The sequence below is a fragment of the Acipenser ruthenus genome, chromosome 8 (genome assembly GCF_902713425.1).
Source record: "Acipenser ruthenus chromosome 8, fAciRut3.2 maternal haplotype, whole genome shotgun sequence".
Lineage (NCBI taxonomy): Eukaryota > Metazoa > Chordata > Actinopteri > Acipenseriformes > Acipenseridae > Acipenser > Acipenser ruthenus.
Genome location: NC_081196.1, coordinates 60,246,655 through 60,271,595, shown reverse-complemented (window position 1 = coordinate 60,271,595; position 24,941 = coordinate 60,246,655). Strand labels below are relative to the sequence as shown.

Below are 24,941 nucleotides of genomic sequence, written 5' to 3'. Positions count from 1 at the left end.
CATTTATAGAACCCTTATTTATTTATTTATTTTTAATACAGCACACCAGTGTGTTATCAAGTCATGCCCCCCACATCGTTTGACACATATAGTAATATGTTGTTGTAATACCGGCATATCATTCTGGTACATGCTGGTAATTTGCCCTAATCTGGGACTAGCTTCGTCATCAGTCTGTTCTTGAGACGGTGCGAGTGAAAGGACCCCTTTACGATTGGTGAAAGTAGAAATATTACACTGCTAGTATTTTTTTGTATTTATATATGATTACACTGTATTGACCACTGTTATGTCTGAGGAAATAATTGGACCGGCCCTTCCACCGGGGTTCAGAGAAGAGAGAAGTGAGGATTCAGACGGGGAGTCAGACGAAGGTGAACTCTGTGGTTTGTTTGTAAATACTGCGGGAACCTAATACTGTACTGTACCTATAAATATAAGATGGCTCTTTTTTATTATTATTTTTAGGTTGTGACGTAGAAAGTAAGTGCATTACATACTCAGATAGTGTCCCCATTGTTATATTGAATACATATTTTATTCGGTTTAAATTTAAACATAAAATTACACGTTTGAAAATGCGATGTAACATCTCTGTGGTCACACATTTAAAATAAGTAAACAACGGTTTTGCAATGTGTTGCCTAGTTCCCTAAAACAGATTGGTGTTGTATTGGAAGTGCCCTTCCCCTTTCCCCCTCGGAGAGATGCGCAATGTTAATGCGCGTTTTATATAGCTGCAGGACCAGCTTTGCCTCCGGGCTACAGAGCGAGGAGCAGCTCGGGGTCTTCTGAAGACAGCGAGGAGGATGAGAGGCACTTTAAGAGTGGGAAACAGAGGGAAGCTTTACCCCAAGGCTATCCCATCAAGTCAGACTCTGAGGAGGACACAGATCGTCCAAAACCCAGGTTTGTTGGAGCTCTTAAATAATAATAATAATAACACTGGGAAAAAAATTGGTAGGGCGGACATTTAATATGATGGTAGATGGGGGCAAAAATGCACTGCGCCCATTGAACCTTACCTACAAATGATGCTTGCAGGCATCCTCGGCACTTGAATGTGCTTGGGTTATAACAATTTACCATGTACCTTCAGTGCTCCTTTTCATTCGGAAAGGAAATGCAGCTTTTTTGATTTGATAGCAAACCCAGTGAGTCCATTGACCCTATTGTTCTGCATGCCAACATGTCTTGACTCTCTCCTAAACCCCCAGCAAGCAGCGGCGGATACAGAGCACAGAGCAGGAGGATGACGGCTTCTTTGGACCTGCACTCCCGCCTGGATATCAAAAACGGCATGAGTCTCCTGAGAGGTGACAGCAGTTCAACCCCCGTTGTTTTTGTTCTTCTTCTATATTACATACATTGGTGATGTTGGGCATCTCGTATATAAACCACACGTGTGCTATTGCAAGTAAAGCAGTGTAAGTAAATCTCAACATGCATATATAAACCACACGTGCGCTACTGTAAGTAAATCTCAGAAGAAAGGTGGAAGTCAGTGTGCTGATGTACAGTGACTCAAAAAGCAATGAACAGCCCCAGCTGCCATGACAGGTATCCCTTTTATATGTTTGAGTGGCACATTAGCATTTACAGTATACTGTCACTCACCGGAAGGCACAGCATGTACCCAGGGGAAACATTCTTTAATAAAATAGTTGTGGCTAACAAAATCATTTCATGAATCTTACCTGCCAACACTTCTGTCTGTCTGTACGTCTCAGATGTGCTGTTCTGAAAGTTCGTTTGATCTAGTACTACACGAAGTTAAAGAAATCTGTTTGGAAGCCATGCTTTCCGGTATTGCTGCACTTCCTTGATCATTTCACCCACCCCTTCAGTGCCTTCTTTTCTGTCATTAACATGCCAGCTGCTATATAGCAAATGAAAGTACACAAGACTTTATTTCATTTTTTTTGTTAGCCACATTCATTTTAGAAGTGGCTGTGTGATCCTTTGTTCCTTGCACAGCAGACCTAAAGAGATCTCATGTTTTCTCTTCCCAAGGCCTGTTGTTGGACCAGCGTTGCCCCCTGGCTTTCGAAAACCAGACCACGATGAGGAAGATGAAGACTACACAGGCCCTGCATTGCCTCCTGGCTACAGTGAAGCAGTAAGGAGATTTTCACTACAGCAGTGTGCCTGATTTTAGGAGCTACACCAGGATGAACCACGTTGTGTGGGTAGAAATGTTAACCTATCAACACGGTTATTATAAAAAATAAAATAATAAAACAGACTTGGTGCAAAGTGCATTTCCTCCTCACCAAGGCCATTAATAGAACAGTAACATCAATTTTTGGGTATGAGCAATTATTACCTAATACAGTATTTGTAGGGTTGTCCGTACATTTCTATAGTAACCCCATACACTATTTTTCTGATGTCGTGTTTGTTAAATTTCAGAAAATTGATACGGCTCCCTCTTGTGGTTACTGCTTGTACAGCAGTTAATTGTTCGCTGTGTCATACAGTACATTTTGTTTTTAGTTTAAGATATATTTTTTCCCCCCAAAAAATAATTCATTGAATTTGTACAATGCAGTACTAGGCAATTACAACTGTAGTTCAGTGCAGTGATTGATAGAGAAGCAAGCAACCCACTCATGTACGTCTTCCTAACACATCAAATAGAAATCCATTTCTTCAGATAAGGTTGACCCCAAATCTCAAATCTATTGGGTATTAATGAGCATTCATGCCCTCAAAACTCAATCAACCTTAGAATGTTCATGAATGTATGTTTTGTTCCAAAAGTGTAATTAATAATATTTAATACATTACCCTACTGGTAATGTATTTTTACCCTACTGGTAAAAATAATACATTTATTTCTTGGATTCAGTGTTGCAAATTTACATGTGAAAATGTTTTATATGAAGAGGAAGAAACATTTGAATACTAAAATAACCCGTTTTGTTTTAAAAATGTCATTTTCTGTATTTTCCAGGCCTCTGGCAGTGATGAAGAGGAAGTTATTGGTCCTTTGCCTTCCAAAGAGCCAGTGGAATACAATGTTGCCATGGAGTTTGATCGCAGGGCCCAAAAGATGAAAGAAAAGCTTACTTCTGGAGATGTGAGAGAGATGTTTTTCTTCATCTTCATGTAGTAATGTAGTGTAATGCTAAATAGTTTTCCGTTTTGTGTTAAAATGTAAATTTAAAAACTATTTATGGTTGAAATGGATAAAATACACCCAATTTAGATTACTGTGCACCAGCTGCTCCTGTATCAGTACTCATTCTAGCGCACAGTAGTTTCTTTTTCTCTTGCATGTGCATAGTGGTTTTATTTTATTTTGTATTGTGGGTATATTTAGTTTTAAGCCAAAAAGCTTTACCAGCTATCTCGCTGTCACTACTCTCGCCTCACTGTGTTTTGTCTCTCTCTGCGTGGCCAGTAAATGTTCTTCCCTGCTGAAGTGTGACAAATGGTTTTGTTGTTGTACTCCAGGATGGATCCAAGGACCTTGCACGGGAGACCTGGATGACTGAACTCCCCCCAGTACTGCAGCACATTGGCCTGGGAGCCAGGACTTTTAAAAAGCGTGCAGGCCCAGAGTCCAAAGACCGGTCACTGTGGACAGAGACACCGGCCGACAAGGAGAGGAAAATAAGGGTTGGTACACGCAGGCTGAACGTTTTAATTATAGACACATTAGCTGAATAAGTGTGAGAAAGGTTTGATAATATATGTATGCCTACAAACATAGTTTTGCTTTCTTCAAGGTTATCAGCCAAGATCATTTATATGCCCTAAGTTCCAAATACAATTACAATTGTGTTGTTTTTTTTTCCCCCCAGTTTGAGTTGTCTTGTACTATCAACGAATATAAAGAATAACGTGTAAAATTGTATGCAATTGGGAATGTGTAATAATGGAGCCCAACACCCTGCCCTCGGCAAATCATTCCTACATATTTCATTATTTTAACAAGGAACGGCTTGAAGGAAAAGAGACCTCTGAACCAGATAAGGAGGAAGATGTCCTCGTTTCAGAAAGAGACAGAAGACTTGCAGAGCAGGTGTCCACCCACAATGTAAGTTTCTTTCAAATGCTTTTGATATGGCCTGATAATTACAATTATTAAAGCTCTAGTTTAAAACATGAACTTGGAATACTGAAATCCCAAAACACTTTTCCAGTAGTTGAATTGGGGCACAATTTCTGTGTGTATTGGACAGTGTTGGGTATTTAAGGTTAACATGTCTTTTTACTGCTTGTGGAAGCTAGCCTTGCTCTTTTCTGCAGTGGTTAACATGCTCACTTGAGGAGTGCATGGTCACAGGGTCGCACAGTCTCTGTCCTCCTGTTGCATACTTATGTTAACTGGGTAATAACATTTATATAATACTTGTATATTTTGTGCGTTCTAAACCAGGATTCAAAGCGATCTGAGTCCCTTATCAACATGCACAGCAAGAAGCTGAAGAAGAAGGCCAAGGCCGATGCAGAGAAGGCCAAGGAGAGGAGGGCCTTCGACCGAGACCAGGACCTGCAGGTGAACCGCTTTGACGAGGCCCAGAAGAAGGCTATCCTGAAAAAGTCTCAGGAGCTCAACACACGCTTCTCGCACAGCAAAGGCAGCATGTTCTTGTAGAAACATGCCCTCCATGGAGCTTCACCTCTGTCCTGTTTCAGATGAGGGGTCTTTTCATTCTTCTGTGGGCCAGTGGAGGAAATGTAGTGGCAGCAGATCATTTCCTAGTAGCAGGAACTGGCAGTAAAAAATGACTTTCTTAACTGGAACGTATTTGGCATGGCTCCTCACTGGCAACTACCCCCCAAGAAGTCCTCGTTGAAGGGGTTGAAAATCAGCACCAGTCCTGAGGGAAGCCATACCATGCAACTATTTGAGCAGCATGAATGCGTGACACTTTTTCTTTACCTTTTGATTTCTTTTGTTGTATTACATTGCATCAAATCTGTAGACATGCTTGTTTTTTGTCAGTGTTAGCAGTTTTGTTCAAAGTGTTGGTAGTTTTTAGTTGTTTTTTTTTTTTTTTTTAAAGGATAAAAACACCTGTTAAACTAGAACTAAAAAAAAAAAAGTTATATTATTCAAGACTGGAAGAAAAGCTTTGAAATATATCTCAATGTGCGTTATTAGTCAAATAGATGTTTTTATTGTTCCTTCCTGCATTGGAAGTGTACAGTACATTTTAATTAAAAAATAAAAAATTCTAAATGTTTGTGTAATATACAAAATAATCTGCCTTGCCATGCTAATTGGTATATTAAGTGGGTTTCCTGATTACACTGGCTTTGGGTCACTTTTGGGGACTTAATCACTCCCTCTTGCTATAGACATGCGGTATACCCTTGTGTATTATTATTTATTTATTTATTTCTTAGCTGACGCCCTTATCCAGGTGACTTACAATTGTTACAAGATATCACATTATATTTACATACAATTACATTATTTTTTCACATACAATTACCCATTTACACAGGTAGGTTTTTACTGGAGCAATATAGGTAAAGTACCTTGCTCAAAGTTACAGCAGCAGTGTCCTCACTGGGGATTGAACCCACAACGCTCCGGTCAAGAGTCCAGAGTCCTAACCACTACTCCACACTGCTGCCATGTCACACCCTCTTGATATAGACATGTGGTATACCCTTGTGTATTTCTATGTGTCACTCCCTCTTGATATAGACATGTGGTATACCCTTGTGTATTTCTATGTGTCACTCCCTCTTGATATAGACATGCGGTATACCCTTGTGTATTACTTTATCACTCCCTCTTGATATAGACATGCGGTATACCCTTGTGTTTTGTGAAGAGCATTTTCTTCATGCTCTTCACTTCCTTTTACATGCAGTGGAGGTCCTTCAGATGACGAGGGCTCTTCTTTTAATATATGTATCAGCCTCTGAATGGGCTGTAAGAACAAGATACAGACCTTAAGAGCACCTTGGCATGGCTATGAACTTGTAGAGTTATATTTACTAATGTTCGTAACTCAGTTTAAAACCATGATTCAAAAGATGTTTCAAGACATGCTTGTGTGGTCAGAATCCTGTCTAACCTCCAAGTACATGGTCCATCATGTGACAATTATTAACAACCCTTTCCCCCTGGGTATAAGAAATTGAATTCCACATAACCTTCAATAACTTTGAAATATCTCTTTTTGCCAGGCAGCGATTGTAAACAATCTGTGTGCCAGCATTCTTTACTGGGACTTGTTGAATGTTCTACTGATGCATTTACTCATTAAATGTTTCTTCCTCTAAGTCATAATATGAAATAATGTAGTACCAAGACAATCAATCTGATTGCCATTAGGTGTGCTAGTATCTTCTGACAATTCCACTGATAATGCACAAGCATTACTTCTGAATTCTATCACCATATGCAACAACACAACAGATTTGTTATGAAAAGCTGATTAAGAAGTGGTAATAAAAGTCTTGGTTACTTGCTATTGTTTGCCACTTTTTCTTCTCTGTTAACATCATAATTGGTTAAAGAGCAACTTGGTATGACTGTGCAGTACCAGAGTATCTTCTCTTGTTTATACTGTCATCCTGCTGATGTTTTAAAACTCAGTAGAGTCCCAGTGGAGCCTGCCATCAAGTATACCTCTGATGCACCAGAGTGTAACCATTAACAAAGTGAATCTAAACAAGAATACATTCATTGAGGTGTATCTTAACTATATCACAGCCCTGACAAGTTACCCTCTAAGTAAACATTGAGAAGATTGGTGGGACAACTTTTATATATTATTGAATTACGTTATAGCTGATTTTACTCTCCAAGTGGTACTTCCATTAGTTATATTTGAATAAAGCACAAACAATCTTTTTAATGATTTGACAAATGTATTCAATGTCAAGATAAACAAGTTGAATGTTGAAATATGAATGTCAAACATAAAAAAACAAGCTGCCAATATATGCTGCTGTATACTTGCTGTCCAGCAAAATTACACATACAAAAAACCCATGAATTCAAGGTATTAAGTTAATGTAACAAATGACCTCCCACCAGATGGGATAATGACGTTCAAAATAACAAACAAACAACAAACCCTTGTAATGTTGCCAGTGGAACATCCAAGTGATTTCTTCAGGTATGTATTCATCTTTAATACAGTACACCTTAGATATACACTCCCTCTGTTTTTGGGACAGTATTTTCCCTGTACTTGCAGAAGAGTTGTATTGGGACACCATACAGAAAGTCCCAAGACTATCCAAACACTGCTTATTCTGTTATCCCCAGACATTTTCTAAGTTCAGCAACTTTTCTCTCCATTTGTTGAATATCCCAGTTCCACTGCCTTTTATTAGACTGCGTCTTGTTCAACTGACAGTGAAGACGTTTTAAAATGGCTTCACATCTTCTGTTTTGCATCTGTAAGGTAACCAGAATAAGCCGTTAATTAAGTGAAACCATTAAAGAAGACAACCAACTAATGTGTGTAAGAAACACTACAGCATAGGCTACGTATTCTGACCAAAACAATACTGCACATCTAAGTTTGAATGTCATCACTTACACACGTTGCTATTGTTGTTTGGGGGAATTGGTTCTTATTTTCATATTTTATTTGTATACCTTTATTTGTTACACTCAGTGTTTTTACTGTCTGTGTTTTGCACTTCAAGACCACCATAGAATGGGGTAATCATCCTATCAACTATTTACCTCTGTGTATTTTTGTTTTCTCATTGATTAAAATCTCAGTATCTTACTAGTACCCCATTAAGAAGAAATGGAGCTCCTCAGAAATCCTTCTTGCTTTAAGAACCTTACCTCTACTTCCTTCTTGAGTTGAATATGAACCTCCTGTTCTTTAACCAGACATGCAATCTTTTTATTGACAGTCGCCTTTACCTCTGAAATCTTTATCTTCAAATTGTAAATATCTCCCTAAAAACAAACAAGGATAATGAATTACACCAGCCTGTACTGTACTAAAATCAAGATTATTATTTTTTTCAATTAAACATTGAACTTTCCAGTCTCTTTTCACTAATGCAGTTTCTAAATTCAAGTCAAAAAAGATGTATTAAGGGTGCAGCAGTTAAGTGTTTGAAAAAAAGTGTTTGCAATTTATTAAGAAATGTGATTCCTTGGAATCTCCAACAGATATAGAGTGCTAAAGGGACATTTACTAGGCACTCCTCAACACCCCACAGTGTTTATTGAGCCTCACAGGCTGGACACCTTCAAGGGGCACAGCTCATGAGTCATCCTGCTTGGCCAGCAGCACAATCCCTGGAGATCAATCAGGATGAAAATGAATGTCGCATTCTTGGCAGCAAGCATCAGCTACTTCATTGATCCAGTTGCAGGCCTTATGCAACAGGCCTTCGCTGCGTCAAAAAGTGGCCTTACTGGGTATAAGGTGCGGGGTCACAATAATATAGCAAGTGAGTGTAGAATGCTTTTTTTCTAGTGTAAGTAATACAACACGATTACCTTTACTTAGAATACAAATCCTTTGAGCAATCCACTCCCTACCTGAACTTGAGCAATGCACTCCCTACCTGAACTTGAGCAATCCACTCCCTACCTGAACTTGAGCAATCCACTCCCTACCTGAACTTGTCTTACTACATTTCCTTCTGGGTTCTCAAGATCAATCCTCAGCTCCTCCTTTTTTTCTCTGAGCTTTTTTACAATTTCTCGTTTTTCCAAGAGTTCCCTCGTTGTGGCAGTTTTGCCTTCCACATAAGCAATAACCTCTCTGTGAGCATCCATTTTATTTCTGTATGTGTTGTATCCTGCCAACAGCAATTGGAAATGTTCTTCCTCTTGTTCGATGCTAAGTTGAAGATTTACATTTTCCATATAAAGGGCTTGTGTCTGGGCTTCCAGGTTCTCTGAATGCTTACGTCTGTGTTCAATCTCATCCCCCAGCTTGCCAATGTGTTTCTCTGTGGCCCAGAACTCAAGCATAACTGCTTCATTTCGCTTTTCCAGCTCAGAAAGCTGGAGCTGAAAAACAATGCAAGACAAGTTACTCACTCAACACAGGCCGGCCACCTTGATGGTTGCTGTAAGTATACTTAAGATCTATCAGAGTCTAGAATTTGTGCAGCACTGTTTGTAAGCAAGAGTACATTTTAAATAACCCACTATTAATGACAGACTAATGGGCAGTCCATGATGTTTGTGGTGCGAGATTCAACCTAATATACATAAGCTTGATCATCACAAGTCTAGTGCTTACTAGGAGTTTCAATTATATTGCTGGCTTTATGTTACATTTTCACTGAAAAGCATACTTGGCTTCTAATAAATTCTGTATTCCTATATCACTAGTCCTTCAGTATTGAATGGACCTCTTGGTGGCCCATATACTAATGATAACATAACAAAAAATGTTCATTTAGTACAGTACCTATAGCAATGGCAGTAATAAAGATGGTGTTTTAATTAGGCCTATAAACTCCACCTTGAGGGTTTTTTTTTGGCTAAACATTTCATAAATTATAATAAGATTTAAAAACATGTTATAGTTTCTATGTTTCACAGTATTATTCGTTGTCCAAGTTTACATCTGAAAACACTAAAAATGTGTTATCTGTTTGTGTATGTATTACCTTCATTTGAGTTTGAATGTGTCGGGTTTTCTCCGCTTCGTTTGCTTGTTCTTGCTGCTGCAGAGCCACTTCTATGACCGCTTCTGAAAACGGTAGAGACCCCGCTGGTGATGTTGCTAAATGATATGGAAGTGACATGAAGTTATTTTACTGAAATATTAATAACAGAGGGCACTGACATGAACTGCAACCGACACAATGATAACAACAACGTATAATCGGTTTGAAGACCTGATACGCGACACATTTTCATTTTGGCTCCGTAACGAAAAAACACTTTCAAACACCTTTTAGGTTAAAAAGTGTTCGAAGTTGTGTATTAATGTAACATTTATCACCTCGCATTTTGGCACCTTTCTCAGAAGGCATTATGTTGGCTTGTAACAGTTGTTCGGAGATTTTTCGAGCCTCGGTCATCTGTTCAGCCACTTTCCAGCAGGCCTCTCAACGGAAATCAGGACAGAATTGAAGAATTAATTCAATCAGAAGGTGACTGAGGTAAGCATTAACCTGTTGCTTCTCCACCGTTTATTTTTTTATTTTTATAGCGGACACGTTATTTTTAGTAGTTACATTGGTGTGGCTTTATGAGTGACACAGCTCCTGAGCTAATTCTGCGCTCGTGCTGCTGACTTCCGCCACATATTTTTTATTATATTTTTTGACAGTAAAATTAAATAAACAAATGCATCGGTAAGACTTTGGTCGGTCGCAATTGGCCATTTGCTCAAGGTATAAAAGAAATGGGATTGGTTAATAATATGTGGTTTAATTCTTAATGTACCGATTTGTCCCACATCTGAATACTGAAATACCGAGGATCTTGTGACATCTGTGTCTCTTCAAAACATCTCTTTATTATGTTTCTGGGATATTCATTTGGTTTGGAGTGTAGTCATTACGTGGTTGTAGTTTAGTGTGGTAGTTACTCATCACTATTGTCTTGATTATATGAGCTGCGCCGGTTTAATTGTACAATTATCTGTATGAAATTCAACCTTTTACTTAATTGATGCTAATTGCACCTGCACTGAATTCAATTTCTAATTATCCCGTTGTTGTTAATTGTAGTTTACCTGTCTGTATTGAAACCTGATCTTGGATTCTTTCATTGATGTTAATTTGAATCTATTCGTGTTACTTGCCTGCTATTGTGAGTTTTGTATTTTATTCGTGTATGTGTGATCTTTTAACAGAAGCTGTGTTTCATAAAGTGTCATACTTTGATCTCTTGGTTGTCGCTCCTTGTCTTTGTCCAATATAATGTTTAATTGCCCTATATAACAAACCTGTGTATTCTGAGTGATCTGGTAAATTAAAACTAAATTCTGAAGGCGTAATATCTTCAGTGACGTAGTCTGGCTTCAGGATTAACTGGTATGCATAGTTTCCAATTGTCCCTCTCTAAAGACCGACTCCCCACCTGCTACAAAGGTCATTATTTTTTTACCAAGAAGTCTATCAGCTGACGATGAGCACGTGTTTTATAAGCTAGTTCGCTTTAGCCTCCCTGAACTGAGCAGTACAGTCAGGCCTGGATTCAGCAGCAGCCCTATGGGATACACTTGACGGAGTTCTAGCAGTCTGTCGGATTCAGCTGCCTTGAAAAATGAAGTTATTTTGAGGATCTTTATTCTAATTATTACACCTGAAATAAACAAGTTTAACAGCAACTTTCTGAATCTTAATATACATTTTTTTTTGTTCCATAAAGTGTAATTATTTTGAATTTCTCCTGCTTTATTTTCAAAGAAAGGTCTGACAAATAAATGAAGTTATAATCAAGTTTGTTGCTTTTCTAAGTAATTCATACACATACCAGTGCATTGCTTCCAGGCAAGTACAGTAATGTTTCCCTTATTGCTCTGACATTTTGAATTACAGTAATTTTTCTTGCAGTGGAATTGCAGAACTATAGTATATTAAATAAATGAATGCATATTTCAGTGTTTACTGGTCTACATATTTCCTGGGGGTAGAAACATGACCAAAATTACATATGTATTATTTCATTGTAGTTTCTGGTCCTATTAATACACACTTATTCTGTTTTGTGTGGACAATTTGATTTATCATAGGTTCAGACAGGTACATTTTGTGTAGTGTAATGCTCATTAATGCTTTTGCTTCAAGGTTGAAACATTTCTAGGTGTTGAAGCATTCACAGTATGTACATGTAAATGTTAAACTCTAGGTCTGATATACAGGAAGGTGGCTGGACAGACAGACCGCACCCGTACACCAGCCCAGGAGATACTGATATTGTTCTGTTCAAACATAATGATGGTATTACCCAGCCTTAATGCTGGCAGTTTGCTGTGAAGAAATCCAGGACGGATAGGGGGGTAGATAGTCTAGAGGCCCTTCCTCCTTCACATGTTCCCAATGCAGATGAATGAAGAATTCAACATCCTAAGTCACACAGTCTCCATGGGATCACAGTGCATGCCTCTGGGGAACAGACTACTTCTAGAGTATTGGAGTACAGCACGCCACCGATGCTATGCCACTGATCCGTTCAGGAAAGAGAACGCTGAACAAGGCTTTTATAGAAAGGAATGGGAAGAACTTTCTGACTTCCCCAACAAGTTCAAGCCACTATTATGACTTTAAGGTATAATCAGAAGGCCTGAAGGATGTTTTACTGTTCAGAGAAAATGTATTTGGGGGATCATCTGATGTCTTATAAATCTGCTTAATAATCTTGATAAAGATACTGATTATTAACATTTAATATTTCAGGTGTGTCCTCAGCATGTTAGCAAGCATAGTTGTGCTGAGCTGTGTCCACTAGAGGGCGACATGGTGCTTGATGCATCTAGTACAGTCGAGATACAAATACCAGTAGTTGAATAGGTCACCATTAATAAATCATTTGTAATTACCTTTAGCTTACTGTAAACAAAATAAAGACTACGTGACATAATTTCCTAACTGACTAGTTGACTATTAGGTCTATTTCCTGCTATAAAAAATACATGCCACCTTTTATTAATGTATTCATTTTATTTATTGATGTGCAGTGGCTCTCAAAAGTATTCACCCCCCTTGGACTTTTCCACATTTTATTGTGTTACAACATGGAATCAAAATGGATTTAATTAGGAGTTTTTGCCACTGATCAACACAAAAAAAGTCCATAATGTCAAAGTGAAAAATAAAATCTACAAATTGTTCTAAATTAATTCCAAATACAAAACAGAAAATAATTGATTGCATAAGTATTCACCCCCTTGAGTCAATATTTGGTATAGGCACCTTTGGCAGCAATTACAGCCATGAGTCTGTTTGGATAAGTCTCTACCAGCTTTGCACATCTGGCCACTGCAATTTTTGCCCATTCTTCTTTGCAAAATTGCTCAAGCTCTGTCAAGTTGGATGGAGACCTTTGGTGAACAGCAATTTTCAACTCTTTCCACATATTCTCAATTGGATTGAGGTCCGGGCTTTGACTGGGCCACTCCAGGACATTGACCTTTTTGTTTTTAAGCCACTCCAGTGTGGCTTTGGCTGTATGTTTAGGGTCATTGTCCTGCTGGAAGATGAATCTTCTCCCAAGTCCCAGGTCTCTTGCAGACTTCAGCAGGTTTTCCTCCAGGATTTCTCTGTATTTTGCTGCATCCATTTTGCCCTCTATCTTCACGAGCTTTCCAGGCCCTGACGCAGAGAAGCATCGCCATAGCATGATGCTGCCACCACCATGCTTCACGGTAGGGATGGTGTTCTCAGGATGATGTGCGGTGTTAGGCTTGCGCCAAACATAGCGCTTAGCGTTGAGGCCAAAAAGCTCTATTTTGGTCTCATCAGACCATAGAATCTTCTTCCACTTGGTCTCACAGTCTCCCACATGCCTTCTGGCAAACTCTAGCCGAGATTTGATGTGGGTTTTTTCAACAATGGCTTTCTTTTTGCCACTCTCCCATAAAGGCCAGTTTTGTGAAGCACCCGGGCTATTGTTGCCATATGCACAGTGTCTCCCAGCTCAGCTGTGGAAGACTGTAACTCCTTTAGAGTTGCCATAGGCCTCTTGGTGGCTTCCGTGACTGGTGCCCTTCTCACCCGGATACTCAGTTTTTGAGGACGGTCTGTTCTAGACAGATTCACAGTTGTGCCATATTCTCTCCATTTCTTGGACTTTACTGTGCTTCGGGGGATATTCAATGCCTTGGAAATGTTCTTATATCCTACCCCTGATTGGTGCTTTTGAGGAACCTTATTCCGGATTTGCTTTGAATGTTCCTTCGTCTTCATGATGTAGTTTTTGTTAGGAAATGTACTAACCAACTGTGGGACCTCCCAGAGACAGGTGTATTTAACCTGAAATCATGTGAAACACCTTAATTGCACACAGGTGGACTCCATTCAACTAATTATGTGACTTCTAAAGACAATTTGTTGCACCAGAGCTCATTTAGGTCATAGCAAAGGGGGTGAATACTTATGCAATCAATTAGTTTCTGTTTTATATTTGTAATTAATTTAGAACAATTTGTAGATTTTATTTTTCACTTTGACATTATGGACTTTTTTGTGTTGATCAATGGCAAAAACTCCTAATTAAATCCATTTTGATTCCATGTTGTAACACAATAAAATGTGGAAAAGTCCAAGGGGGGTGAATACTTTTGAGAGCCACTGTATTTATTGCAGGTAATATTTAATACAGATCCAGCTCTCGGTACATTTCTTTAGTGCCAAGAAGCACAGACTGAATAAATCTTACTTATAATTAAAGAGGCTTCCTTACCAGACTAATGAACATTTATACCTGAGGCACAAGGATTACAAGCCTCAAAGTGTCCTATAAAGAGGTAATATATATATATATATATATATATATATATATATATATATAAAAAAAAATCTTATCTCATTAGTGTAACCAGCATTTTCTAACACTAAATAAGGGACTGAGTATATTGCTAATGAGGAGAAAGATAATATGTTGTAATATAATGACACTAACATAGTATATTAGCTTTAGTGAAGGAAATGTACGGTTAAGTAATGATACTTTGGTTTCACACTGTGGCCCCTCTCTGAGAGAAATCATCACTTTGTTCTACCCACCACGTGCTACAAAACATGCTTTCTGGTTTCTACCCATCTTTGTCCCTGTATCCGTAAAGCAGAACACCCAGCCAGCCAAAACAACCCCTCCAAAGGATAGTGTGCATGCAGCACTGAAAGAGCTGTGAAGAATGTTCGTCTTTGTTTCACCAGCAGAGGGCTCCAAGCGTGTGTGACTCCACTGACCTCAGGTAACACAGTGTTTTACATTATGTCTGCATTTTGTTTTATACAGTACTGGGGTAACTGAAAGAGCTGCTCTATGCTGGTTCTCTGTAATTCCTCACAAGTACCTGTTCAATTGAAGTGAAATCTCTATCAAATGAGCTCAGGCAAGAGATGGGGGGGGGGGGGGGGGGGTCAAATCTTACCAGAGCAGGTGGCACACTCACACTCTCACACACACTCTCTCTCTCTCACACACACACTGGGGTATTGAATGGTAGCACACATCTCCAGACAGCATTTAAACATCTGTGTTTCTCCAGACACATGTGCTGCCTGCTAGCTCTTGAGTCAGCAGCATCTGGTTAAAACACTGTCAGTTGCACATACAAGCATATGGATTTTCTCAGTATCACCGCAAAAGGTGCCAAAGCTACCTGCAAAGCAAGTACAGTAGAACATGCTAATCAAATAACGGAGAAATCTGTGTATAATCTGAAATGATCACGCAGATTTGCTGCTTCGGGAAAAATCAAATAATCACAGCATAAGCAATTCAACACATCACTGGACAATTGTGATAGTAAAGACGCTTTTGAAAATCCAATCAAATAATGTCTAACCCTTAATTACTCTCTTAATTACTCCCTTAATTACTCCTGTCTGTTAAGGTTTTTTATCAGTTTGGATCCTGACCCAAATATAAAGCATTCATTTTTCACTGCTCACTGCCATCACAAGCTGGTTATGAGAATGACTGTATGAACCATGTCCTACACAGACCCCACCAGAACAACCCCCTACTACTATTGTGACCGGGCAGTCACAGGGCCCAAGGGATCTGCCAGCATGGTGTTTGTCGGCTATTGCAGTCATTTATATTGAAGAATCCTTGGCTAGGACCCAGTGTGAAGTAGATCAATGTATGGAAGGCACTAGAACTAACTACACTGCCTTCTCTGGCCATATACACAGTTTTCACTGTGGCAGAAGGACAGCCCTCTGCAATCTGTAGAGGCTATTCTTCTGGACAAAAAATACCAACTGTGCTGGTGAACTTAGAGCCATGCGCTTACCCTGAAACGCACACAAAAACGAGGCTGCTCGGGCGGTGCACACCAGAGCTACATTGTGCAGGTCGTGTTATAATGGCCAATAGAATCATTGCTTTTGGGTCAGTTCTGTGTTAAACATCCCTGTACAAGCCACCAGCTGAGCACAGGTTTCAAAGGGGTCTGTCTTGCCTGCAGGAAGCAGCTTGTATATAATACAAACAAACGGCAGGGTTTCCATTGGCATGAATACAAAACCGAAATATTCAGTGGTGTGAGAGCCATCCCATTCACACTGAAGTGTGGGCCCCTGACACGTGTTTCAATTTACCCCACTGGGACAAGTCCCCCCTTGATTTTATGAAGATAATTTTGCACCACCGGTGAATCCCCACGGATAGGTGGTTGATGCAATGCAGGGTGGCTGCACACTGCGGTAAAACACACAAATAAAACCCTGTGGGCTACAGGTTGATCACATATTTGTGTATTTGCGAAAAAGTTCAAATCGGTTCCTAGATTAATCATTATTTTTTAATTTAACTTGTTTCAGGGTGAAAACAGAAACCTGTCTCTTTAATAATGTGGATGCTGCTTCACACGTAACTGCATTTTTTGAATGTGGCTCTTCCTCTCTGATTATTAAGGGTATCATCTCCACGCCTAGGTTCCATGCTTTCACGCGCACCAGATCACTATGACCGTCTGCTGCCTTACATGAAGATAATAATAAAACCAATTAAAAGACGTGCTCTCGGGGGAGTGGTGTACTGTATATTCTGCTGGTGGCAAGGGCAGAACGCCATGTTTGTCAGTTACTGGTCCCAGTTGTATTTTGTGTTTTTTTAGCTTGCCAGTTAGCCGTTGCAGGCTGATGTCGGAAGGGAGTAATCATTGCAGCTCGTTTGTTGCACCTGGAATTCCCTTGCGCGTTCTGAGTTAAGAGGCAGCCCGCGCCGTGCACGACCATGCGTGTCGCGCGCCTCGGTCGGTCCTAGGCAAATGGAACAAACAGCCCGGTTTTGAGATGCAACTCAGCTGAAAAGAGAAAAGGCAGGATAGACGGCAGCAACGCGCTCTCGCACTCGCTCTTTTTGGCATCCCAGGATATACATTTTATTTCCACCAACACAACAGAAGAGGTCAGATAGCAGTTTTGCAAGATACATCCCGGAAAACAACTTCTCAAGGTAAGAAAGGTTAATACTGTATTGTGAGTGTGTGTGCGCGCACTATTCATGTGAGGTTCAGGCTGTGACACTGAAACGCACAGCTCTCTTGTCTGAGGAGCAAGGGAAGATGCACGGTATTCCTAATCGTATACAACAGGCAATGCGAACTGATTGTATATCCTTTATTAAATGCTTACACGCATAGACGTGATTACATTGACAGTAAAAGTACAGGGAAAACAGAACACTACTTAAGATATCAAGTAAAAGGCACTCGAACTTAAAATGAATAGAAGCCTGTGCTGTTCGTGGAGAGGGCTCATCTCTGGACACATGTTTGTTTTGAAATACTTGTTCCATTTATGTTGCTGCTTATTGTCTCCTGAACAAATGTTTCACACACGTCATAATGTCACGTCAGTGCGAATAATGCAACGCAGTCATGTTATAGATGCATTTCACGGTAAATAAGAAAAACAAAGCTTAGCATGGAAACACACAATCATTATCAGAAACCCTTCTAGAAACGGAACTTGTCAATTTTAATCGTTTTTAAAAAAAGCATCTAAGACAGATCACTAACTAACGCCTTTCACATGGACCCAAGATGCGTCAGCTTTCTGAATGGCGTTAGCAAACCAGCAATATTATTATTATTATTATTATTATTTATTTCTTAGCAGACGCCCTTCTCCAGGGCGACTTACAATCGTAAGCAAATACATTTCAAGTGTTACAATACAAGTAATACAACATGGACTACTGGTGACATCTGAGTGAATGTGATCGCCTTGATTAAAAACAAAGAATACATCGAATATATTCTGTCACAGCCGGGACTATTAACCGAGGGTGGATTAAACCAACGTCTTACTCTTAATGATGGAAATACTGACCGCTGTTCACTACTGAATCATGACCGCAAGCTGGCTGTAGTTACAAACAAGGCAAGAAAAAAAACTCACAAGTGAAAATGAGCGATCATTAAACATAACGCTAAAAAGTAGGGTTAAAGTTAACATAAACATCAGATCGTGTTAGCGTTATAACAAGAATAAATAAGCCATAGCGCAGACGAACAATTAGGAAAGGTGAGATAATGAGACTCAAGGAAATAGAAAAAAAAGCCCCGTTGTGCACTCCCTTGTTGTAGACGTCACCTGGGAAACGGGATCAGCACCAAGGAGAGAGCCTGCTGACTGCCTGCTTCACAGGGCTTGCGTGGCTCCATTATGTGCTGATGCAGGTTAGCATGCGGTGCGCTGTCTCTGGTGCATTCGGTATAGATGTGTATTCCTTAGTTTAACGGTCTGGATCCGTCTGTAAAAACGGCGCTGTGATTGCTTCTGTCTTAACAGCTAGTTTCTCCAAATATACTTTATGCAAGAATATTTTGAAAAGGTATCATATTAATGGTATGTTTAATCATGTTCCACATCTCAGTAATTTTCAGTAGATGCACTATACAATGTAGTGCACATATACCACACTGTCCAGAATGGTTGTGTCAGCTGCAGTAGGGATTGTTAGCATAACTATAAATGCAGTCGCAGTTGTTAAAAAGGGTTGGTTCATTATGTAGAGCTATGCATTGAAGTTGGCAACCTAGAAATCAGTCCTTTCTGACAGCTGAACAAACAAGCTTGTACTGGCTGACTGTTACTACAGCAAGCCATGCCATCTACAGAAGCAAAGCTTAGTGTGGGAACTATTATTAGAATAGATTCATGAAACCAATGTCTCGCAGCCTGGTGAATAACTGTAGGGGTCTTGGTGGGATTTAAACAGCTCTCGAGCTTTGCTATTGCAGGTTACTGACACCAGAGGAACCCCCAGAGTGGATTTCTGTTTTATTGTATCTCACTTGCAGTCATGCATTCAGCTGCTCCTTTAATTGTATCGGATTCATGGCTCTGTGTTTGAGTGGCTGCTGTAGAATTTATAAACATGATGGGATCATTCTTGATTCAGTTCAGAGAGCTTGTCAACCTGTTCTTGGCATACATTGTTATAATAAAAATAAATTCTGAGATTCTTATTTCTATATATTTTTTTGAATTTATTTAAAGTTAGAGCAATAGATGCAATCGAGTAAACATTAAGTACAACTGACCCAATTAATTTCACGATGCAGTGCCAGCTACTGTGTGTGTTAGTGAAAGGAAATGAAACGTGATGCTCTACTGGGCAGAATTCTGGCTTTGACTGTAATAACCTTGAAAACAAAATGCACTGTATATCAAATCCTGATATATATATATATATATTTAAGCCTCATATTAAAACCGGTCACTTTCAGTGTCATGAAAACATTTAGCTAGGCGCTTCTTTCTGATGTCTTGACACGGAAATCGAAATTGGAGTGTGACTTTATTAATTCAAATTTGAGTGTGACTGTATTAATTTGAATTGGAGTGTGACTGTATTAATTCAAATTGCCGATGATCTAGTCACACTTCACAGGGGCTTTATTTATAGAGGAATGATGTTCATGACAGACAAAATCTTTTTTTTTTATGAAAAATATAACTCGGACAACATTTGTATTAAAAAAGACTTTGAGGGACATTGCTTTAATGTTTTATAGTCCCCAGAAATATCAAACCCCTACTAGTTACCTAGTAACTAGTGTTTAATAACAAGATTCAGGGCTGACACACACACAACAGTGTTTAATAACAAGATTCAGGGCTGACACACACAACAGTGTTTAATAACAAGATTCAGGGCTGACACACACAACAGTGTTTAATAACAAGATTCAGGGCTGACACACACAACAGTGTTTAATAACAAGATTCAGGGCTGACACACACAACAGTGTTTAATAACAAGATTCAGGGCTGACACACACACAACAGTGTTTAATAACAAGGTTCAGCATTCTGCCCTCTATTGCTCCGGGTCTTTAAACTGATTATTACTCTCCATTTGGTCTCTCACCTAATTGACTCCAGTTGAAGACAACTGGAACTCTCTGCTTTCTTAAAATGCTACATATTGATTTTGATGTAACAATACAATTTGTATTGGTGAGTTTCTTTACCCTAATAGCAGTTCTGGTTGTGGGTAGAGCTGCACTGAGTTTCAGATGGACCAGCAGAGCTCGTTTGTAGTTTGTATTGGTGAGTTTCTTTACTCTAATAACAGTTCTGGTTGTGGGTAGAGCTGCGCTGAGTTTCAGATGCACCAGCAGAGCTCGTTTGTAATTTGTATTGGTGAGTTTCTTTACCCTAATAGCAGTTCTGGTTGTGGGTGGAGCTGCGCTGAGTTTCAGATGCACCAGCAGAGCTCGTTTGTAATTTGTATTGGTGAGTTTCTTTACTCTAATAACAGTTCTGGTTGTGGGTACAGCTGCTTTTCTTTACAGGATGTCATTCTTGATATTCTCTTTATCAGCCCTGTTGTTCAGGATTGGAGGTAAGATGTGAACAGCAGAATGCTAAACACAGTAAGACTCTGGATGTTTATTGTATAGGACATACACCACTGAATTAAGAGGTGATTTAGGTCTAAGCTCTTTGATTGACTGCTTAGCCTCCATACACATCTGATTAAGAGGTGATTTAGGTCTGAGCTCTTTGATTGACTGCTTAGCCTCCATACACATCTGATTAAGAGGTGATTTAGGTCTGAGCTCTTTGATTGACTGCTTAGCCTCCATACACATCTGTTTACATGGAGCTTTTTAGCTGAAGATTTTTGTTTTGCAAATTCAAGTATTTTTTTTCAGTGTTAATTAAAAATAAAAATACAGACAAAAATCATAAATCAAAATAAATATTACTTCCCCCATCTTCCCTTTTTATTGTGTGTTTGTGTATATGTATATATATATATATATATATATATATATATATATATATATATATATATATATATATATTGAGCCATCTCACAGGCCAACCCGCAGGGGGTGCACATGGTGGGCCGGAGAGAGGCTGACCAGACTCAGCAAACAGCACAGGAGGGATCACTGGCAGCTCTGGAACCAGCCTGCAATGATCAGGAGGAGATAAGTGGGCTATGGGCTACAGGTGCTCATATTTAGGGACGTTAATTAAGGTGAATAGATTAGTGATTGCCTCAATTGGCCAGCACCTGTAGCCGATGCAGTTAACAAGCATCTCCTCCAGCCCAGTGATATAAAAAGGCTGAGCAGTCACTAGACAGGGGATCGTTCCTGAGGAGAGAAGGACAGAGCCGTGTTGGAACCTTTTGTTTGTTTGTCTTGAGAATAGTTTTTTTTTTTTAACTACTCCCGTGCAAGATATATATTTTTTTGTTTTCCGTTTGATGTCCTTCAACCTGGAAAAGACCCAAAATATAAGCACACGGATCAACCAAACCTGTGTTCGCCTCTGTGATTAATTCCACATTAAAAAGTGGTGCCAGCATTCAGCAAGCCTAATTATATATATATATATATATATATATATATATATATATATATATATATATATATATATATATATGTATGTCCTCCAAAATCTTTTCCTTGTTTAAGAGTTTCTAACCACTCATAGCTTTCATCATTATGTTTGAATGTTGTGGACGACATCCAATGCATTTTTGCTCAGGAAACTGAGGTTATGGAACAGCTGTATAATAAGATCCCATTGGTACCTCTATTGAATAAGTACTGTGAAGCATGCTTAAAGACCACTTGCCACTGCTATGTTACTTTCATTATTCTCTATAAAATAATGCTTTCCCCCAGCTGAAGCAGATAGGAATATGGGAAGAAATCTCTTCCATTATCAGCCCTTTATTGCAGTGCACCTGTGGTTCAGTGATAACGCACTGAAGACAAATAGTTTCTAGTATTTCGAGCCCACTCTTATTCTTCTTAGTCCTGGGGGGGGGGGGGGGGGGTTCAACATGCATGGGCGCAGCGGAAAACATTTTGTTAACCCTGTTTTTGCAAATTGCATTGTCAGTAACATAATGAGTGTTTCATTTTCCAAGAAGGTCGTCAAAGCTTGATTATGATTGAAGATCATTATTGTTCAGATGCTAGAAGATGATGGTATCGTTGATTGCAATCTACACTCGCTTTCACCTTGTTTTCTTCACTCCACATGAATGATGAATTTTGTGGCACAGAAGAAAGATAAGGTTGTGTGCTGTTCCTTCCACTGTTAAGATTATCACGGATGGGGATATTGCCTTCAGTCGCAGCTCTCTTCTTTAACTTTAATGTGTTTTCTTTATTGTACAGCTGTAACCGATAACACGTTTCATTGTGATGTTCAGCACAGAATGTGATTTGGCATCTTTTAATATTTGAGTGGCACTGGAGCATCTGAACAGAAGGACGAAGCGCCCTGTCTTTTTGTTAGTTGGGTATACCGTAGATCCAGTCCTGCAACAGCACGAGTCAGTTAAAGGGAGATCTTGATGCTGGTAGATTTCAATCTAATTGTTGATCTGTATATTGCTGCCGCCTGCCTCTGTGTTTTTGCTCTAGAGAGGGTATCCTTTGTATCAGTACATATTTTGGAAAAGGCAGCACATTTTTCTGTTCATTTTTGTTTTTCTTTCAAAAAGGGAGGGAGCAAAACCAATTCTTCTGAATTTTTGCATTTCATGTATACTTTTGCATTTAAACTTGCAATTGGAATTGGATTTCATTTTGGCTGTTAATTCCGTACTTTGTCAGTTAACTTTTATTTATTTATTTATTCTGGCTGTTCCTGTTGGAATCTGGAGGAAGAATAGAACTCCTGACCGCAATTACTACTACAGTATTGCAGAAATACTGACATGACTGAAGTGCAGTCAGAAAATGTTTGAAAATGAAAATGTACACAAGTAATAGTACACAACACTTAACCATTAAGGTGCAATACTCTTCCAATGCTTGTCGAAGGGAAAGTAGAAACACTGACATGCTCCAAATGTCTTGGCAAAAGTTGTTCTATGGAAATGTTCTGTGCCCTTGAGAAATAGTGAAGTATGCAAGCTTTTATTCCTAACAGAAGCTTCTACTTCAGTTATAGTTTTTACTGTGATTCTGATTTTGTATTCCAATCCTGTTGTTACACAGTTAAAAGCACTGCCTCAGCAAACAGACTTTGAGAGCAGAGGGTTATTACATTTTTACATCAGATGAAGACTCATTATTGGAGCATTGAATATCCCTGGCCTTATCTGAAGGGTGGGGCCTTGCAGCTGTTAACAGATCTTTTAAATATAAAAACGCTTAACCGAAACATTTATACAGATCATTAAAATAAATTAGGCGAATAGGGTAAACTTGTGCATATATAAAGTATGATTCTCTCATTCCTATAGTATTCTATAAGTGTCTGAAACACTACCATGTACTAGTATACTATAAGAACAGTAGCATTATACTGTAGTAAACGATATTGTTTTAACCGCTACTATAGAAAACTGTAGTCATTCTTATTTTAAAATTGGACAATAATGTGCTGTATCATGCTTTGAACAGCAGTCCCACTGGACCTTACGAGATGGCTGTGACTGGGAAGTGAAACATCCTGCCGTCTACCCTCAGAAAAACGGGAATAGATAGACACAGGCAATGCAATGCAAGCAGGCCTTGGGAATCGATACATGAAATACTAAGGTATGGAACATTCATTACGCAGGGGTAACACTGCTTCCTGTGAACTGAAAGGGGGTTGAATACTATATGGTGCTTCCCCAGAGAGGCTCTGGTCAGAGAGTAGGGCTCGGGACTGCTGCCTAATGAAGAGCTGCATTTCCTTGAGCTACATGCCTTGGCTTCTCTGTAGTGGCATCTTTTTAAAGATTGCTACAGTACTATTCTGAATTCAACACTTGTTATTGCAATTTAACATTACGAAAAGAGACGGCGCTCGTGGTTTATGATGTCACAATGCACTGCAGCCAATATATAATTCTATATATAGAGCAACTTCTGCAAATTAAAAAAATATATATATGTATGCTGCTTTAGCTAAGACTTCAGAGACAAATCCACAAATCTAAAAAAGCTAAAAAAAAGAATCATAAAGAGTAGATTGCTATTCTATTTTTTGGAGTCAATATTAGATGAAGGGTATTGATTGTTTTATCAGTTGTTGAAGAATAACAATAATTAAGCTGGCAAATCTTTAATGTTTGGTTTTATCCAAACATTAAAGATTCTTCTTCTCCAGTCTAGCAGCAATCAAAAAGAAACATCTGTCAAAACAAGCCAGACTGAGACGGAAGCATAATAACCTAAACACACGGTTTACAACATTCAAAACAAGCCAGACTGAGACGGAAGCATAATAACCTAAACACACGGTTTACAACATTCAAATGTTTGTTGACAACCGGGAAAATAAGAGCACTTTGAAGATAACCGTGACTCAGTCAATGTAGTGAAAAACAAGCAGAAATGCACTTTACAAAGAAGAAACTTTACAAAGCCACAAGCAATTGATCTAGACACTATCACTGCAGAATTACACAACATGAGTCCTTAAAATAACCCCCAGTAGTGTTGGATGATAACACACTGGTGATGAAGACCAACCAATACCCTCAAACACCTACTTTCAATGGCTCACAGTATCTCAGAGAATAAGCACAACCAATACCCTCAAACACCTACCTTCACTGGCTCACATTATCTCAGAGAATAAGCACAACCAATACCTTCAAACACCTACCTTCAATGGCTCACAGTATCTCAGAGAATAAGCACAACCAATACCCTCAAACACCTACCTTCACTGGCTCACATTATCTTCAGAGAATAAGCACAACCAATACCCTCAAACACCTACCTTCAATGGCTCACATTATCTTCAGAGAATAAGCACAACCAATACCCTCAAACACCTACCTTCAATGGTTCACAGTATCTCAGAGAATAAGCACAACCAATACCCTCAAACACCTACCTTCAATGGCTCACAGTATC

At 39.1% G+C, this 24,941-nt stretch overlaps 3 protein-coding genes across 7 annotated transcripts in view; 2 read left to right on the top strand and 1 right to left on the bottom strand.

The window, feature by feature from the left end:
* Positions 1 to 24: 24 nt before the first annotated feature.
* On the top strand, positions 25 to 6,830 carry LOC131737806 (GPALPP motifs-containing protein 1-like). Its single transcript, XM_059029404.1, has 8 exons — positions 25 to 374; positions 738 to 909; positions 1,218 to 1,316; positions 2,014 to 2,119; positions 2,957 to 3,082; positions 3,460 to 3,624; positions 3,944 to 4,045; positions 4,388 to 6,830. Exons 1-8 carry the CDS (start codon positions 290 to 292, stop codon positions 4,604 to 4,606), a joined length of 1,074 nt encoding a protein of 357 aa, XP_058885387.1. The 5' UTR covers positions 25 to 289; the 3' UTR covers positions 4,607 to 6,830.
* An 89-nt stretch (positions 6,831 to 6,919) lies between these two features.
* On the bottom strand, positions 6,920 to 10,511 carry LOC117406553 (coiled-coil domain-containing protein 122-like). The gene is made up of 6 exons (XM_059029405.1): positions 10,361 to 10,511; positions 9,915 to 10,017; positions 9,577 to 9,692; positions 8,570 to 8,968; positions 7,781 to 7,897; positions 6,920 to 7,378 (listed from the first exon to the last, which is right to left on the bottom strand). The coding sequence occupies exons 1-6, from the start codon at positions 10,406 to 10,408 to the stop codon at positions 7,229 to 7,231; spliced, it is 933 nt and encodes a 310-aa protein (XP_058885388.1). The 5' UTR covers positions 10,409 to 10,511; the 3' UTR covers positions 6,920 to 7,228.
* A 4,215-nt stretch (positions 10,512 to 14,726) lies between these two features.
* LOC131696573 (ecto-NOX disulfide-thiol exchanger 1-like) overlaps positions 14,727 to 24,941 on the top strand; it is an 80,894-nt gene continuing 70,679 nt past the window's right edge. For 2 of the 5 annotated variants that reach the window (XM_059029397.1, XM_059029398.1), the window contains exon 1: positions 16,654 to 17,053. The gene's annotated coding sequence lies outside the window, so the exon portion shown is untranslated. Of the gene's footprint in view, positions 14,838 to 16,649; positions 17,054 to 24,941 lie in introns of those variants that run through there. The other 3 variants (XM_059029399.1, XM_059029402.1, XM_059029401.1) reach the window with 3 other exon arrangements.

Bases quoted from the DNA above. Each gene is read 5' to 3' on its own strand.
- LOC131737806 (XM_059029404.1), top strand. From the start codon at position 290: ATGTCTGAGGAAATAATTGGACCGGCCCTTCCACCGGGGTTCAGAGAA. The intron at 910-1,217 runs GTTTGTTGGAGC...CTAAACCCCCAG, and splicing joins ACAGATCGTCCAAAACCCAG to CAAGCAGCGGCGGATACAGA. The intron at 1,317-2,013 runs GTGACAGCAGTT...TCTCTTCCCAAG, and splicing joins CGGCATGAGTCTCCTGAGAG to GCCTGTTGTTGGACCAGCGT.
- LOC117406553 (XM_059029405.1), bottom strand. From the start codon at position 10,408: ATGTCACAAGATCCTCGGTATTTCAGTATTCAGATGTGGGACAAATCG. The intron at 9,693-9,914 runs GTGATAAATGTT...CATATCATTTAG, and splicing joins GAAAGGTGCCAAAATGCGAG to CAACATCACCAGCGGGGTCT. The intron at 7,379-7,780 runs GTAAGGTTCTTA...GTTACCTTACAG, and splicing joins AACTCAAGAAGGAAGTAGAG to ATGCAAAACAGAAGATGTGA.